General features: G+C 53.6%; 6 protein-coding genes across 6 annotated transcripts; 4 read left to right on the forward strand and 2 right to left on the reverse strand.

Moving 5' to 3' along the window:
- Positions 1-201: 201 nt before the first annotated feature.
- CTRU02_202197 (ATP synthase regulation protein nca2) lies at positions 202-2,305 on the forward strand (the record flags this gene model as incomplete). The annotated part of the gene is made up of 2 exons (XM_036719604.1): positions 202-218; positions 313-2,305. The coding sequence occupies 2 exons, from the start codon at positions 202-204 to the stop codon at positions 2,303-2,305; spliced, it is 2,010 nt and encodes a 669-aa protein (XP_036588306.1).
- A 1,467-nt stretch (positions 2,306-3,772) lies between these two features.
- On the forward strand, positions 3,773-4,689 carry CTRU02_202198 (Ras-like protein Rab-8A; the record flags this gene model as incomplete). The annotated part of the gene is made up of 3 exons (XM_036719606.1): positions 3,773-3,802; positions 3,972-4,239; positions 4,379-4,689. 3 exons carry the CDS (start codon positions 3,773-3,775, stop codon positions 4,687-4,689), a joined length of 609 nt encoding a protein of 202 aa, XP_036588308.1.
- Positions 4,690-5,387: 698 nt separating this feature from the next.
- CTRU02_202199 (uncharacterized protein) lies at positions 5,388-6,926 on the reverse strand (the record flags this gene model as incomplete). Its single annotated transcript, XM_070204001.1, has 1 exon — positions 5,388-6,926. The coding sequence occupies one exon, from the start codon at positions 6,924-6,926 to the stop codon at positions 5,388-5,390; it is 1,539 nt and encodes a 512-aa protein (XP_070062583.1).
- Positions 6,927-7,783: 857 nt separating this feature from the next.
- CTRU02_202201 (ATPase family 2 protein) lies at positions 7,784-10,102 on the forward strand (the record flags this gene model as incomplete). Its single annotated transcript, XM_036719609.1, has 2 exons — positions 7,784-8,249; positions 8,280-10,102. The coding sequence occupies 2 exons, from the start codon at positions 7,784-7,786 to the stop codon at positions 10,100-10,102; spliced, it is 2,289 nt and encodes a 762-aa protein (XP_036588310.1).
- A 1,697-nt stretch (positions 10,103-11,799) lies between these two features.
- CTRU02_202202 (squalene epoxidase) lies at positions 11,800-13,299 on the forward strand (the record flags this gene model as incomplete). Its single annotated transcript, XM_036719610.1, has 1 exon — positions 11,800-13,299. One exon carries the CDS (start codon positions 11,800-11,802, stop codon positions 13,297-13,299), a length of 1,500 nt encoding a protein of 499 aa, XP_036588311.1.
- A 1,165-nt stretch (positions 13,300-14,464) lies between these two features.
- Positions 14,465-15,821, reverse strand: CTRU02_202200 (putative glycosyl transferase family 2; the record flags this gene model as incomplete). The annotated part of the gene is made up of 3 exons (XM_036719608.1): positions 14,465-14,866; positions 14,920-15,648; positions 15,744-15,821. The coding sequence occupies 3 exons, from the start codon at positions 15,819-15,821 to the stop codon at positions 14,465-14,467; spliced, it is 1,209 nt and encodes a 402-aa protein (XP_036588312.1).
- Positions 15,822-17,874: the final 2,053 nt, after the last annotated feature.

Here is a 17,874-nt window from a genome sequence, read left to right on the forward strand (position 1 = left end):
ACTCCCGCTCACACTCTCCAGGCCCCAGACCTTTGTAAAAGTGTTGCCCGGGGCAGTCGCTTACCGGATGACGTCTGGTTTAAACTTCTACTCGTTTCCGTTGAATCCAACCTCACGCGACTGCAATCTTCATAGCCTCGAGCAGGTCAAGGACCGACTCATGAATGTGGAGGAGGAGCGTTCTCTAAGTGAGAAGCAATAATGTCTGTTGTGGCCGAGTCAGTCTCCCGTCCCATCTTTTCCTTCCGTTCCCTTTCCCCCGTCGTCCCAAACAAAAACATTCGGCTGACATCAGGCTTCCCCTGCACGCAGCCAAGTCCGTCGCTTAGACGCACAGCTTGACCGGATCCCTTTGGGACTGAGCATCTCCCAAGATAATGGTGAGCTTACCGCTGAAGAGCATGGTATCTTCAATTCCACCACCGCAGACGCTCTTTCGTCGCCAAGGGTTGATGAGCTGCTACGTATCGTGAGAGCCTTGTCTACCACCTCGTCATCGCTTTCTTTGCTTCCCTCACAGAAGATTCGCTCCCTTCTGCATCAGTCAAAACTGGCAGAATGGGATTTCCAGGCTGAATTCAATGAGGGGGAAGGGCGAAATCACTATCAGTCAGAGATCGAGTGGCTACTTGTCAGCAAGGCCACCGTGCAAACTTATGGAGTCATCCTCAACACCCTCCTGGACCAGATTATTCCTTTGAGTGATGATATCTGGTACTGGGATGAGGTTCTGAGCTCCTATACTTATAGCAGTCTTTACACCATTCAGACCTCGCCGTTACGCCTCTGGGCTCTGTCCAAGGATGTATATCATGAAAGCAAGCATCGTATTCAACACCTTAGCCATGCGCCCGGTGAGTTCGTTGAGTCCACAAGGATGGGCTTGTCGCAGCAATGGCGGCAATTTTACGGTATCGTGCGAGACAGCATTCGGGACTCTTCGATCACGACTCTTCAGCGCCGAGTTCTTTCACCCGTTGCTCTCAGCCGGGGCGAGGCCAGGCGAAAGCTAGCCCACCTCAAACGACTACGAGAAATGACGGCGAGCGGCCTGGGAGTTCTTGTTGACGAAGGGTTGACTTTTGGAGTGGACGATGATGACGACAAGAGCGAGGCTGGTGTTAGCAGCCATGACTGGAAAGGTGTGGTGGAGAGGAGTGTGGCTCTCATGGACATGGTTCTCAAGGATGTCCTTACACTCGAGTCGGGTGTCGCTGAATTTGAGGACAAAGTGTTTGCTGGTGTTGAAGAGGACCCGGAGCTGTCTATTCACATTGAGGACGCCAACGCTCTGGAGAAGCCTTCTGTGCTTGCAAGACGTCTTTTGAACATTTTGGATTCCGGCCTTCCTAGCCATGTTGTCGCTGCGCAGATGCTCGTCCGTGAAAACGGTCGCCCGCCGTGGCTGATACGATACTGGCTTCCCGCAGCGGCAGTTCTGCTGTCATCAACAACTATTCTTCGACTTCTTGCTAACAGGCGTGCCGAGATCATCAGCTGGGTTCGGGATATCGGAGCTACGGTAAGGGATTTTTGGTTTAATTGGGTTGTCGAGCCCACACGCAAGATTGTTGGAACCATCAGGCACGACTCTAACAGCGAAATCGCCATCATGAGCCGAGACAGCCTGAAGGCTGACCGTGAGAGCTTGGAACGGATGGTTGTGGACTTCGCTCTGGATAAGCCTCATTTTGCGGGAGACGGTTCTTCACTTACGGATGCCCAAATTGCTGAAATCAGGACGAAGGTTAGTGAGGGAGACGTCACACCGGTCCTGCGCGCCTACGAAAAGGATTTGAGAAGCCCCTTTGTTGGCGCGGTCAAGGGCGACCTCGTTCGATCTCTCCTGATCCAGGTGCAGAAGACCAAGGTCGATTTGGAGGTGGCCATCAGCGGCATCGATTCTCTGCTGAAAAGCCAGGAACTTGTGTTCGGTTTTGTTGGATTGACTCCTGGCGTTCTGGTGTCAATCGGCATCGTGCAGTACCTTCGCGGCATCTTTGGCGCCCGCAAGGGAGCCCGGAGCAGCCGCAAAGCTGGCCAGAGCATCAGAGTGCTGCGCAACATTGACCGCATCTTCTCGGAAGCGACGCCATCGCAGAACAACCTGCTCTCGTATAAGGACCACGGTCTTCTGCTGTGCGAGGTGCACGTGTTACGCAACCTGATGCAGAAAGCGCTCCCTCGCAGTAGGCAGCGAGAGTTCCTAGAGGATCTGGACGACCTCGCCAACTTGAAGGGCATCCAGGTACAGGTCAGAGCATTGGATCGCATCCGCTGGGCATATGCACGGTGGTTGCAGTAAAGAGCACGATGGCATAAGAGCTTTTAATGATTCGCATGGATACATGGTCTTACGGGTTTCAGCATTCAGGTCACTACAGCACAGCGGATATGCCTTTTAGTTGATTTTGTACCATATCTGTACACTCACTAGAGGCATTATGAATTGTCAAGGGAGCATTGCAAACTGGTACCGGAGCTTAGCAGGCGGCATTGTTACTTAGGAAGGCGGTCAAACGAAAAGTTGTCTTGTTGTGCAATTGAACATCAATACTCATCGACTACACAGTAAAACAGGGTGTGCAAGTGAGTTACGGGAAAACCACGGCAGATTGCCAAGATATGATGATATAGTGGCAGCGACGGTATGAGAGGCCGGCTCCACCCCCTTGTGACCGTCGAATTGCCCATAATGAGGGGACCCGTGACCAAAGTCTAGACCTGGACCCTTAGGCACAACAGTGCGATGACGTTGATGTGGCTTTGCAGTTCCCTGTAAGCCCGGAGGCGGGAGACTGAGCACACTCAACTGATGAGGTGATGGGGGCGGACAACGCATTAACAGGGAAGTCAACTTCTGATGTGTGTGTGTGTGATGTAGTGGTGGTGGTGGTGGTGGTGTTGGTAAATGGCGTCGCACGGTCAAATTATTGCCTGTTGAAGACGGCTGAGACGAGCTCCCGTCTGATTTTCAATATTGAAGGCGCTGCATTCTTTATGGTTTTCAGGCGTCTTATGGTAGTATGTTCTATTTCCATGGCAAGATGGCATGCTTTTCCCCCAAATTTCAATGCATTTGATTGCATTTCTGCAGCGAGATGCTTCCCGTTTGACAAGGAAGTTTTGCTTCTTTCTGATCTTCTGCTACCCTCCGACGCTGATCCGACGCTACTTGGCGGGGGAGGAACACCACTGGAACAGCAGCAGATACCACTCACTGGCCAGTGACGTTGCAGTGCGAGATCAATCGGCCAGCCACGTCGAGTCCTGCGAAAAAGGCGGGAGGCGCTTCATCTCACTGCTGGGCGAAACCGACCGCCACTACACCGGTTTTCAGGCCTTTGCCTTCAGCACAGCGCAGCACAGCACAGGTCAGGCCGGGTCGGTCAAGCAAGAAGCCGGGCCCAGTGTCTTACCCCAGACGATAGGCGCCCACTCTTCCCGAAGGCAAGTGTAGCGATTCGACGCTACGTCCCTGCCTCCCGCCCTCACAGTAAAGTGGACTGTACAGCAGTGCCTCTCCTCGTCTGCAGCCCATTACTGCGTACCTACATACGCTACTACTACACGACAGACTACCCAAGCCGATTTCCTGCCTCATCCCAATCGAATTCCCCTGTTTCCCCGATCCGACGACACATCGCGACAACCTCTTCCCACACGCCGACAACCACGACTCGCTCCGCTGCCCACGTCGCCCGACAAGAATCCCGTTCCCCCCCCCTCAAATCGGCCCCCTCGGTTCAGTCCCTGACCATCCGCCGCCAAAATGTCCAACAACCGCAACTACGACTTCCTTGTACGTGTCGAATGCTTTGCCCCTCCTCGCACCCTTTCGCCCTTCCTTTGATACTCGTTTTCCTGTGCATCGCCGTTTTCCAAACTACCTCTTGAGTCGGCTTTACGGTCATCGACGAAATACAGGGCAAACATGACATCTGTTCACATATCGCTAACAAGCTCGCCAGATTAAGCTGCTGCTGATCGGCGACTCGGGCGTAGGCAAGTCCTGCTGCCTGCTGCGCTTCAGCGAAGACTCGTTCACGCCGTCCTTCATTACGACCATCGGCATCGACTTCAAGATCCGCACCATCGAGCTCGACGGCAAGCGTGTCAAGCTTCAGATTTGGGACACCGCCGGTCAGGAGCGCTTCCGTACCATCACCACCGCCTACTACCGCGGTGCCATGGGCATCCTCCTTGTCTACGACGTCACCGATGAGCGGTCATTTAACAGTATGTCGTCCTTCCTTGCTTAGATCACCTCTCTACACCGCAACTCGGCCTGGTCATCTACACCGCATACCACTCCAGATGAGAGCGGCCGACGGACTACACACACCCTCGAATGTGAAGACTAACAGGCAGTCCTTAGACATCCGCACCTGGTTCGCAAACGTCGAGCAGCACGCCACCGAGGGCGTCAACAAGATTCTCATCGGCAACAAGTGCGACTGGGAGGAGAAGCGCGTCGTTTCGACCGAGCGAGGTCAGCAGCTCGCCGATGAGCTCGGCATTCCCTTCCTCGAGGTCTCGGCCAAGAGCAACATCAACATCGACAAGGCCTTTTATTCGCTTGCTGCCGATATCAAGAAGCGCCTAATTGACAACCAGAAGAACGAGCAGCCCGCCGCCTCGGGCGTTAACGTTGGCGAGCAAGGCAGCGCCGGCGGAAAATGCTGTTAGATGGGCGCTTGATTCATGTTGTTTTTCTGAAGCAAGATTTTGATACTTTGGTCGATTTCTGCGCTGCCGCCGCCGCCACCACCACTGCTGGGTAACGTTGTCGGGGACTGCGGGAGTTATGGAAGAAGAGGTAGAGCCGGGCATTGCTTGGTACGACGGCCTAGAGGAACCTGACGGCCACAGAGAGTGTTATCGGAGAGAGGAAGCAAAGGAAGGGGGGACCTAGCAGCAGGCCCATGATTGTTCCGGCGAGGGAAATGGGACTTGGGGTAAACCTGCGCAAATATGGGGTTTCGCAGTAGGACCGGCAGGCGGGTGAGCCCGAGGCTGAGAAGGTGTAAAACGGCCGACACACTTTCCCCCCACCTATGTCCCCTTTTTTCTTTCCATTTCCCGGAAAGAGAGTTGCTGTGTGGTTTTTTTGTCATGTGGTTTTTTGTTGCCGACAACGCCTTTCGTCACTACCCCTAGAGAGCAAATATCTGGTCTGGAGTTTCGGTTTTCTATTTTGGGTTTGTCTAATACATCCTTCTTTTTTTTTCCAAACATCCCTTTTCCGTCGTAATCCTAAGCGATGGAGCTCGCTAGTCCTCCCAGAGTGAAATGTTTAGATTTTGACATATGTATGCCGGGTATTAAATATTGTTACATGGATTTTGTACAGGGTATTGTCTTTTTTTTTCCCTCCCCTTTCCACTTTACCAAACCAAGTGGGTGCTCACCAACACATTCTGGCCTCGTGGCCGGACGAGCTCCTTCCTATGCCACGCCCGTACGAATCGTCGCGCTTCGTGGACATCCGGGAACGACAGCACAAACAGCGCCGACCTGGCCGTGTCATCCAAGGAATCCTTGACACCCTGGCTGGGCACTATCGTCGGTGCCGTGTCTTCGTCCCACTCGTAGTTCTCCGGGGCATCCTCCGTCTCGTCGGCAAACGCCGCACGCTTCTGGTCTACCTTTGGCGGAAAATAGGGGCGCAGGTGTTGCACTGGCCAGCCCAGGTTCCTCTCTCGCGCATCACGCCGGATCCACTGTGACAAGGAGCGTTGGTCCAGCGTGCCGCCCTCGAGTGAAAGAATCACCTGAGAGCAGGCGCGCGGGGGTGGGTCGGGGGTCATGCTCAGCAGTCCCTGGATGCTGAAGGTCTCAAGGCGTGCTTCGGTCGCCTTGTTGACCTTGTAAAGGTGCAGGCTCAGCGGTGCTCTGGTCGGGGGCAGAAGCGTGAAGACCTGGTCCGCGTTCGGTTGAGCAGGGCCGAGAACGGATGATTGCTGGGCGCGGCGGGCGAGACTGTGGCGGCGCTGGGCTTCTTTCTGGTAGGATGCTGCGGCGGCGTGGGAGTCAAAGAGGATGAAGTACCGGCCTAGCGGTTGGAGGCTGTTGTAGTCGTAGGCTTGCATTACTACAGTCGCGTTAGCAGCGGTAAAAGTATGAAGGGGGTACAGAATGTATTTACCCTTGCTGATGGATGCACTCCAGCCATCCAGATGCTGGCCCTGCGGTCCCACACGGTAGAAGTCGCTCTCGGAAAGATTGGTACTGGCATTAGAGAGGATGAGCATCGCGGGCCGTTCCCTGTCCGTCTCACTGACCCCGTCTTCTTTGACGAGGGAGTCTATCCAGGCTTGCAAGTCACGGTGATTGACAGACCTGCTCTCGACTACCTGCTCTCCATCTTTGGCTATCTTTGGGGGATCTTCGCTCTTGAACAGCTCGTCAAAGAGGGACGGCCCCTCCTTCTTCGACGCGACTTGTCCAGATTTGCCCCAGTCTCCCTTTGGCGTGGGCAGCAGGAGATCCGGAATCTGGGAAATTGCCTGCTGCTTTTTATTGAAGTAGGCCTCCTTCTTGGCGGCTTTTTGGGCCGCTCTGTACACGCTTGCCTCAGACTTGTCGACGTGGATTGAGGTGACGAAGCGGACCTTGTCTGCATCATTGTCTACAGGTTCATTCTTCTTGTCGTCGCGGGTGGGCTGCCGACTAATCTGGTACTCATTGTCCGGGCGTCGCCGGTAAGGGAAGGACGAAGTGTCCTCGTCTGGGAATATCTCTTCGAATATCGACGGCGAGTTGTCCTTCTTCTTGTTTCTTTTTCCTTTATCGCCGGCAAGGGCCCGGGGACCCGTCCAGAACGCCCGATTGTTTCCTCCTGACCATCGCGACGACGAGACTGGGGTACGTAGTAATGGGAGCAGCAGCGGGAGCTGTCGTCGGGTCGCTGTCGTCGTGGTCATCCGTGCAACTCTTCGGGTCGAGCTGCTCAGCCCTCGCAGGTCAGCCCATTGCATGGATCTGGAGAGGAGCTGCCGCCGGTGCAGGTAACTAAATTGAAATTATTTCAGGCGGCGGTCGTTTTCGGCTGCTCCACGAGGGCACTGGCGGTTGTCAGAGAGGGGGCTTTTGGAAAGGTGAGAGGAAGTTTGAAGCTCTTGGACTTTCGCGATACAGTGCTGGTAGAGGTACTTTTTCGGATGTATCTTTTAGCTGTGGTGGGGCTGGTTGAACTAAAATTGTTAGGGAACTTGAATTTTTCACATTTCTACGAGCACTTACACGACGAGGGAGACTCGCTCATTGACAACGAGCACACTTCAGGTCAGAAAAAAACCTGTGAAGAGATCTTGAAAGAACTGAAGGGCTAAATCATCCGGTGCTCTTGTACATGTAAGACAGAATCCTTTTCGAAAGCATTTTTTGAGTTGTTGCAGTCTCCCCGCGTGCTTTGCTCCATACATATTTCAAGTCGTACTCGCAATGAAGGGTTTTCTCGGGCACCATCGGACTTTTTTTTTGTTTTTTGCCTTGCGCCGTTGGCGCGAGATCACACAACTTACAATGGTAGAAAGGGGTTCTACGGAAGGACATTCATAAACCTCAGCTCTACACATGATCAAACAATAGAAAGAGGCAGCAAGAGGTCTTATTGCAAAATTTCACATATAATCAGGCTTAGCCCCACTCGCTCAGCGTTGCAGTCTCTCAGTTCGCACACATCTAAGAGCATCCTCAAATCAAATATCTAACATTCTCCAGAATTATCCAAGAGACGTCACGCAGATACACCCGAGCTCAGGCTTGGTGAAAATCCACCATGGCCAAGACTATTGAAGGAAAGGTTCGCCCTCTGGCGCCTTTTGATAAGACCCTTGAGAAGTCGACTCTCAAAGGAGCGTCTCGTATTTATGTCAACCGAGATTCACTTATCCAACTTACCGGAAGTATTGACAACGGAAGACGTTGTATCGTGACCAGGGTCAGTCAAGATGACAGCAAGTCAACCACCGTCAGAGAAGCTGCGCTTTGGACGTTATCGGACAAGAACATCAGCCCCAACATTGTGCTCATGAGCGAAGCGTACCGCGAAGCCTGTGGGTTTGAGCTCGGGGACCATCTCACAATAACAATGCATGAGAAGACAGCAGTTCCCGATGCTGAAGCTGTCACTATTTTCCCTGTTACTACAACAGAGAAGGAAATGGCTGAGATTACCTCTTGGGAGGGCGCCTGGATTGGAGTAATCCGGTTTTACCTGGGTCAGTCACACAAAGACCGAACCATTCTAAGGACTTGATATTGACGTTGTCTAGGACGTGCTGAACATGTCTTCCCCGGTATGAAGTTTGAGTGTGTAGCACCAGGCGCTAAGCAAATTTTCAAGATTACCTCTGTCGACGGCCAAATAGACAATGTTGCAAAGTTTACCGTTTCAACGGTACCAAACATAACCTATGGCGAAGAAGAGGAGCCTGTTCAGGAGGTACGAGAGGTCACGAGGCTCGACGTAAAGGGAATTCCTGGACTTCATGCCGAAGAGAAGAGGTTGAGAAGCTTCCTTCGCGGATTTAATGCCAAGTTTTTCTACCAGGGACAGCACGAGTCCTGCGGCATTGTAATCCATGGCGGACGCGGCACTGGCAAGTCGTATATCCTCAACCGCATCGCGGCGACTGGGTGGGGCAGGGTGTTCAAGATTGAAGAAAACGACAAATCGTCAACTGTCGAGGAGGTCTTCAAGCAAGCTCGTTCCCAACAGCCCAGTATCATTCTCATTGACGGCCTACAAGCCTTAATCGGCAAGGACAGGGCCAATTCCACCGCCATCATTCACAGGCTGGGTCAGCAGCTCGACCAGCTGGCCGAAGACGCTTTCAGGGATGATATGCTCCCTAAGGTTGTCGTCGTAGCGACTTGCTTGGACTACATGACGGACGTGCCTCCCGAACTGCAGAAGAGTACCAGATTTGAGCTCAACATCCCTCTCTCAATACCCAACGCAGAAGGACGGCTGGAAATCCTCAAGGCGCTCGATATCCCCGTTCAGCCAGAGATTCAGGATGCTATGCTGGGCAGACTGTCGCAACAGACACACGCTTACAACGCAAATGACTTGTGCAGACTCATTGGGAATGCGAAGAGATTATCAGCAGAACGACTGGACCCCGACGGCAATGGCTTTGACGACGAGTCGATGGAGAGACCGAAACTCACCAGGGACGATTTGGAACAGGCGCTGCGGTGCACAAAACCGACAGCCATGCACGACGTCAACCTCAAGCCCCCGACGATTCACTGGCAGGACGTGGGCGGTCAGGAAAGCCTCAAGGAGGCCCTGCGCAACATGATCACTCTCACAACAACGAGCAACCCCTCCGTTCAGAAGTTGATCCTGACTCCGCCCAAGGGTCTCCTTCTCTACGGCCCGCCTGGCTGCTCCAAGACCCTTTCGGCGCAGGCCATGGCCACCGAATCTGGATTCAACTTCTTCGCCGTCAAGGGTGCCGAACTCCTCAACATGTACGTGGGAGAGTCGGAACGCGCCGTCCGTCAGCTCTTTGAGCGCGCCCGCGCCGCCAGTCCCAGCATCATTTTCTTCGACGAGATCGATTCGATTGGCGGCCAGCGTACAGGCAGCGGCGCTAAAAGCCAGGGCTCCGTCAACATGCTTACGACGCTCCTCACTGAGATGGATGGCTTCGAGGCCCTATCAGGCGTTCTCATTCTGGCAGCTACGAACCGGCCAGAGGCTATGGACCCAGCATTGTTGCGCCCCGGACGCTTCGACCGCATTGTGTACGTCGGTCCGCCAGACGACGCCGGGCGCGAGGCCGTCTTCAAACTGTACCTCCGCAAGTTGCCGACGGCGGCAGACGTCGACTTGGCAGAGCTCTCGCGACTGTCAGAGGGCTTCTCTGGAGCCGAAATCAAGCAAATTGTCAACGTGGCTACGGAGCCTGCTCTCAAGAAGGCCCTGGATAGCGGTGCGAACGGACCTGACGCGGAGCAGGCCCAGGTTTGCATGCAAGATATCGTGGCTGCGATCCAGTCGGTTCCAAAGGGCATCACGCAGCAGATGTTGGACGGCTATGAGAAGTGGTCCAAACAGTTCCTCAAACACCAAAACCAGAAATAGACATTCTAGATGTGCTGCGCCAAGTCTTCAGATCCCGTTGATTTTGTGTAGTTTTGTCATGGTGAAACCCGAAATACAACTCGCCGGCTCAAGCCCAGTTAGAAGTCGCCGGTCGAGTGCATGTAGGCATAACACCTGTATGGGTTCCGGTCCTCTGGAGACTAGTCAAACATGAAGCGCTTGGCACCTTGTCAATCTACGCACGGTTGGGGCACGCAAAGCCCAGATGTAAGGACAGAGTTTGTGGCTATTGGTTATTGGCACCTGCGCCGTCTGGTTGCTTTGCATTCTTTCGAGAGTGGTAGGTGGGCTGATGTTGATTCCGGATGAACGCCGGGCATTTTCGGAGATGGACTCGAAGACTCCAGGCTGATATGGGGGCAAATTGGGTCAGAGAGCAAGACTTTCACATGCTGAGAGGCGTCAATTGACGAATACAACAAGTACCTCGTGGAGTTGTGAATGGCTAGTGGTGCTACTCCGGTAGCTCAAAAGAGTAGTCGTGATTGGTTGCCATTGAAAGTGGCGCTGGAGCATCGCCCCTTTTTGCGTACCACAGCAACGTCGTCCGCCCCTCATTTTCGGGATGGATCTCACGTCGAGCATCTGGTGACAGCCAGAAAAAGATGGTGTACCTGAAAGCTGAAGAGGTGTGATTCAGGTACCGCTTATTGGTTGGTCAACACCGGTGCAGCCTTGGGGGGAGGGGCATCACCTTATTCAGGTGTTGTTGCTTGACTCTAAGAATGCTGGGGCCCTGTTGAGCAGTCCGGAAAGAGGCTCCAGACGCAACGCAGATCTGGGGGATCAAGCAAACGGTCGCCCGTCAAAAAAAACATACAGGCAGAGAGCATCGTCAGGGAAGAGTGCCTGATGGTTGGGCCGAGCGACAATCTATTACGCATGACCGTCGTTCGACACGTGAATGAAGCGGTGTGTGGGCACCAATTGGTGGTCCTCAATTGGCTGGTCACCAACGGCGGAAGCCGCTATGGCACGACTTGTCGCTGAGATCGCCTTGTGTAATTTTTTGGATCCTCTGTAAGCTCTTGACGGCACCAAAACATCATCTTTGACCCCCGCCGGCCTATTTTTTTTTCCCTCTCGACTTTCAGGGGTTCGCCAACAAGAGCAACAAACCTGCTGAAACGTAGTGTCCCGTACCTCCCGGGCTGTTTCTTGCTGTCCAGCTACTTGTCCCGCCTAAAAAGAAGATCCCAGAGCCTGCCAAGTTACTAGTAGCCACTCTTACCACTAGCAGCAACTACCCCCAGCAAGGGTCAATCACGCTGCAGGGGCCCCAGGAGCCTGAAATTGTCCACTCATCACGCTTCTTTTTTTTCTTCTGATCTGCCTTTCCTATCGTTCGAGGCCAGACGAACGACAATTACAACCGGCGGGCACTTTAATTCACCCCGATCTTCATAAAACCCGATCGCAGCAACAGTTCTCAACTTCCTCTTCCCCTCCCCCTCCCTCTTCGCCTAAGGTCAACCCTCACTCAACCGTTTCTGAGCGCATCCCCAACAGCAGCCTCCTAGGGCCAAACTGCGACTTTCAACTTCCTGGACCCCTATCAAGGCGTCATACACTTTGCAAGAACCAACGATTTCGCTGGACGACACTACGACCCCATTCACCTTCTTGGCTTCAACACCAACCTCCCAAAGTCAAACTGATCCCCTTCGATAACGACAATGATCGAAAGTCCAACAGCAGCTGCTGAAGCCCGTGCTGAGCGGCGCAGCAAGTACCATGAGGCCGATGTCGTCGTCGTCGGCGCTGGCGTTTTTGGTTGCGGTATCGCTTACGCCCTGGCCCAGCAGGGAAGAAGCGTTATTCTGCTCGAGAGGTGGATGAAGGAGCCCGACCGCATTGTCGGCGAGCTGATGCAGCCCGGCGGCATTGTCGCCCTGCGCCAACTTGGTCTGGCCGATACCCTCGAGGGTATCGATGCTGTGGCGTGCTACGGCTACAAAGTCAGCTTCCACGGCGTGGGAGTCGACATCCCTTACCCCTCGTTCGATGAGAATGGCCGCATGATCCCGGCCTCCAGCACCGAACAAGCTACCAGCGCGAAGCAGAAGGAGGGCAAGTGCTTTCACCACGGTCGCTTTATCATGAACCTCCGCAGGGCCTGCCAGAGGCAGGAGAATATCACGATTTTCGAGACCGAAGTCACTTCTACGATCCGCGGCGACGACAAAGATACTGTTCTGGGTGTCAGATCCAAGACGACGAATGCCGAGACTGGCGAGAAGAAGGATGACTACTTCTTTGGTCAATTGACTATCATCGCTGACGGCTACGCCTCCAAGTTCCGTAAGGAGTACCTCCCCAAGGCGCCCGAGGTCAAGTCCAAGTTTTACGCTCTTGAGCTCATTGACGCGCCCATGCCATCCCCCGGCTACGGCCATGTCGTCATTGGCAACGCCTTCCCCATTCTTCTGTACCAGATTGGTACCCACGAGACTCGCGCCCTTATCGATGTGCCTGCCAACATCCCTGAGGCCTCGCCCGCCGCTGGTGGTGTTCGCGGTTACATCAAGAACTGCGTCCTGCCGACGTTGCCGCCCGCAATGCGCCCCTGCTTTGAAGCCGCCCTGGCTGATGGCAAGATCCCACGCTCAATGCCCAACTCATATCTGCCCCCTACGCGCCAGACGGCCAAGGGCATGCTTATTCTCGGCGACGCTCTGAATATGCGCCATCCCCTGACGGGCGGTGGCATGACCGTTGCGTTCAACGACTGCGTCATCCTGGCGGATCTTCTTCAGCCCTCGCGTGTTCCTGATCTCGCCGACTACAAGGCCATGGACAACGTCTTGAAGGAATTCCACTGGCGCCGCAAGAGCTTGACCTCCATCATCAACGTGCTGGCTATGGCCTTGTACGCTCTTTTCGCCGCCAATGACCGCCAATTGCGGGCTCTTCAGAAGGGCTGCTTCGCCTACTTCAACCGGGGCCACGCCGCCGAGCCTATGGCGCTCATGGGTGGCCTCATCCACCAGCCGTTCAGGCTAGCCTACCACTTCTTCAGCGTTGCGTTCCTGGCCATCTGGGTTAATGCCTGTGAGATTGTGGGTGGTAGCATCTTTGGTTTCCTTAAGGCGCCTCTGGCGCTTATTGACGGCATTCTCATCCTCTGGAGGGCAAGTGTCGTCTTCTTGCCCGTCATGTGGCGTGAGCTTAGATAGAGCATGTTACACAAGCATGAGACATGTTTAGATACGAGCGAGCGGCGTTGGGTAGACGAGTGATGAATTAAGAAAGACCATAAAGAGTTTATTCCCCGGTCTTCTGTCAGGAGGACTTCGGCTGTATATATTACGCAACACGCATGCGACGCATATTCTGGGACGGAAGCGGATCATTGGATCAATGGGCGTCGGTACGGGAATATCACGCTATATAGTAATACTAATATCTTTACATTTAAGAAAAAGAAAGAAGGATCCGTGACGAATACCGTCGTGTGAGGCGCTTGCCTAGAGTCTTCTGTCTTTACGTCTTGGCCATGCACTTATTCGCGCTCGATGCTCATTCTTGCCCGTACTTGCCAAGCCAAGTGAGCTGTTATGAAGAAGCGGTGTGATATAGAAAGCTCACCGCATGCGAGAAATGTTTACAGTTGTAGCAGCGCATTTACAACCACCATCGATGGCGCTCCAGGAAAGCCACTCAGGGATCGGCAGCCAAGATTGCTTCTCCTAGAATTGGACGAATTCCCTGATCAAAAGTCAAGGCCGCGCCGCCCTCCTCTGAGACCAAGCCACTTACACGCTCAACCACCACCACCAACCGCCACATCAAAATATTCACTTGCACCCGTCCCATAGGGAAGAAAGCCTTTGTAAGGCACGCCATGCACCAACCACGTGGCTGGCCAGGGGGCCAACCTTTGCGAAGCCAGAACAGCTTCATCCACCGTTGTCAACATGGCATAGAATCGGGCCCGTTGTTTTGCTTCCTACTAGAGCACCCACAGAGCGCATTGCAGTCGTGAAAGCGCGCGTTTGTCTACTCACTTGTTCCGGTGTGTTCAACTTGGAGTACCAACTGGGCCAACAATGCCTCGCTGCTCAGCATTACTTGGAAGCAAGGGATCAAAGTGGAACGAAAATTCTTGGCTATACAAGTTTTGGGATGTAGACATATAAACACTCACTGTTATACATTCAGAAAGAAATCCATTGGTCCTGTTCATTCCCGTGCAGCTACAGTGCCGGCTGCATCTAAATTTTGAGCTATACTTTTTTGACGAAGTAAACATGTCAGGTATTCCACCCTGGCTCCTCGATGCAAGATCAACAAAGAAAGAAAAAAGAAAAAAAAAAAGAATAGACAGCCGGAGATGTCTCTCTATGTCAGTCTTCGGCGGTAGACGCCCATCATCCAACTACCCCTTAGTACGGCGAGCCCAATGGCCATCTTAATACTGTCCGAGATGACGCTTAGCTTGCTCCCAGGGACCTCATGCCAGTCAACCGGCACCTCGGCAACGCGAATACCTGGGCTGGTGCCAATAACACTACCGTCTTCTCCAAGTACCGGTGCGGGAGGTGCCGACTCGGCAAGAAGTAGCATTTCAATGTCAAAGATCCAGCCCTCCGTGTGCATGTATGGGACAATATGTGGGAGGGCAGCGCGGGTGAAGAGCTTGAAGCCGCATTGAGTGTCGCGAAGACGAGAAGTGGCGGGTGGAGTAAGGATCATCAGGACGAGGTGGAAAGATCGCATGAGAAAGTTCCGAAGGGCGGAACGCTGATAAACGTTAGTATAGTCAGCCAACAGTGGCGATGGAATAGACGGCCTACCTTGACGACGGCCTCGCTGCCTACGAGATGGGCGCGGCTGCCAATAGCAACGCCACGATGTGATCCGTCGACAACCTCCTCACAGCCCTGGATCAGACGGCCGAGGTCGCTGAACTTTGTGGCGCCATCAGCATCCGCGAAGAGCACGTACTCACCGCGAGCGTGGCGGAAGCCGTGGGTGACGGCGCCGCCCTTGCCGCGGTTGCGTTCGAGCTTGACGACGCGGAGAATATCGTGCAGGCCCTGCTTCTGGGCGAAGTCGAGGCAGACGTCCACGGTGCTGTCCTTGCTTCCGTCGTCGACAATGATGATCTCGTAACCGGAAAGGACCTCGGAGGGCGGGTTCTTGGTACGGCGACGCGGGGCTGTTGGACTGACCAGGGGCTTACTGCCAGTCTTTGTGGACGAGGGGCGGCCAAAGTTGGAGTCCAAGTATTCCACTGCTTCCTCAAGGGTGGGAAGGATACGGGTTGCTTCATTATAGGCCGGGAGAACAACAGTCAGGCGTACATCGGCGGGGTCAATGGTTGCGCCCGAGTCTGGGACATCGCGAGGGTCGGTGAGGTGGGCGCGAGCTTCGGAAACACGGCGCTCGGCAAACCAGCGATCGAACCAACAAGGCGCCGTCACTTTGATCGGCTTGCCGGATGTGGACGAGGTAAAGTAGACTTTCTCTGAGGGCAGTACGGCGCGGGGCTTGGGTGCAACAAGATGGAGGGTGACAAAGACCTGTAATTCATGAGCTTGTCAGCGCCAATTGGCCTTATAAGAAAGGATTGAAGCATAGTCTGGAACTGCCTATAAAGATAAAAGACAGGACTTACAGCCAGAAGTCCGATGGCTGCTAGGACCAGCAACGCGACGCCAAGAGTTGGCCACGATGCTCGAGTTATGTTGTCCATTGCTCCGCGACAATTCTCACCAAGGACACGAATTGCCCTGGCAGTCGTTGAGAATGTTGCTAGCTGGCGAAATAGAGCGAAGAAACGTAAAACGTGTTCGTTGTATGCTTGAGAAGAAAGAAAGAAGGAAAAGGAAAAAAAGAAACACTGCGACTGCCGCAGTTGCAGCTCAGATTAGAGACGATGAGATGGACGCGGTGCACCTCAGCATCCCCCGTTCTGGGATACGTAATGCGGAACAGCTTCCAGCTCGTAGCAGCCCCCCTTTTGTGGCTTAACGAGGCTGGCCAATTGGACCTTGGGGTAGTGCGCGGAGGGGTAAGTCCCCTGCGGGACGCTGGGAATTGCCTTCTATTTTCGGCTTGTGGGGGACAGGTAGCCTTGCATTAGTGGGCAGGCCTGTCCTTTGTACAAATTTCAGATGGGTCTCTGTATGTAGCTCTGTGAATGCGATTGCCATGAATTGCATTCTTCAGGGGGAAAAGATCGACGTCGACAGGAGCACAATTTGGCGCCAGCCAGCTGGATTCACTAAGGCAGCTTTTCTTCAGCATAACTCTACGCCAAGCAAATACTCTAAAACTGCCACCTTTTATTCCAATGACAACCCAACAGCTGAATTTCGGTATGCAGCATGCTGCATCGAATATTCTGATGCCTATAGCTACCTCAGACCGTCCCACCATGCAGCCAGCCGCCAGATATTGAAAAACAATGCGATTGCCATAACTCTGTGATCGAGAGCTCTCGAAGACCATGTCCTGTGGGACACACCTCAACTTCCCGCCTTGTCCAAATGATCGCCTAGGATCGGCGGGTACCATGGAGTCGACGTTGCCATAGCCGAGTCAAACTCCCATGTCCTGTCAGTATCCGATTTAAGACAATACGATGCCGAGGTGCGGCCCGCGCATCCCACATTCCAGCAACTCTGTTCCGGCAGAGTGGCTCAACTACCATCCGAGAAGTGACATCAAAGGTACCGGCTACGCAATGGCCAGCCTCCTTCGTAAGACCAGATAGATTGCCTTGGTCGCCATTGTTCCAATACAACAATCTGACAACCTTGCATATAGTTATTTGGCCTTGGAGCATGTCATTGGCGTCCATGAACAGATATGCGTAACCGCCACGTTGGCTTTTTACAGTGCTCGGGTAAAGTACCCAGGCCTGCAGATTGTCTACTTAGGGGCAGATGCTGACAATTTCCATTCTGGTCATTACGGCCAATGGTATTAGCAACGGCCATTTCAGAGCTTGCCAATGCTCAACGTTTATGTTGCAGTCCCCTTGCGCAGCACGTAAGCCATCTAAGACGAGTCGCTACGGTTCACGTCTTCACACCCACTCGCAATAAGCTCAGGCAAGAATAAACTCTCAGTGAACCACCAATATTACCGGCCTCCTGTACGATCAATACACAACTCGCTCACACGTGGTCCGTCTCTTTTTCATCGAACTTTGCCCAATCATGGCTGATGTGATAAGCCACGGCGAGGGGGCACCCAGGCCAATTTGTGACTTTTGGGAGAGAAGCCTCAGCAAACGCCGCCCGAACTTTAACTCTCCACAGCCACTCAACTGGTCCCGCAAGCCACCAAACAATCCTTATCTATACGAATGTGTGTGTGTGTGCGTGTGGAAATTGCAGTGCAAACCTATTCCGACCACTACCCCCAGCATTCAATGGACACTGCTCTGCCAGATTCAGCCATAGACTAATTAAGCTGGGAACAAAGGAAAAGCAAAGCTCTTCTCTCCTCTCGAGCATCTTTATCCACGTGCCCAACTGTTTACATTGGCGACGCTAACAGGAAAGCCAAGGCTGCCAACATCCAGCTGGAAACCATCGACTAGCCCTTGAAACCAATCAATATGTGGGCATGCCTCGGTGGAAGTGAAGCACCAACAGTTGGAAAGGGGGGAAAAACCAGAGGGCAAAGAGGCAGGGCGAACGGTCTTGAGGTGGCACCCGCATATGCATGCGCTGCACAATCCTCCGCTATCAGCCAATATTTCTCAAAGGCCCTGCATGCATATTCGGCCGAGGAGT

Source organism: Colletotrichum truncatum (genome assembly GCF_014235925.2).
Source record: "Colletotrichum truncatum strain CMES1059 chromosome Unknown Contig_0001, whole genome shotgun sequence".
NCBI lineage: Eukaryota > Fungi > Ascomycota > Sordariomycetes > Glomerellales > Glomerellaceae > Colletotrichum > Colletotrichum truncatum.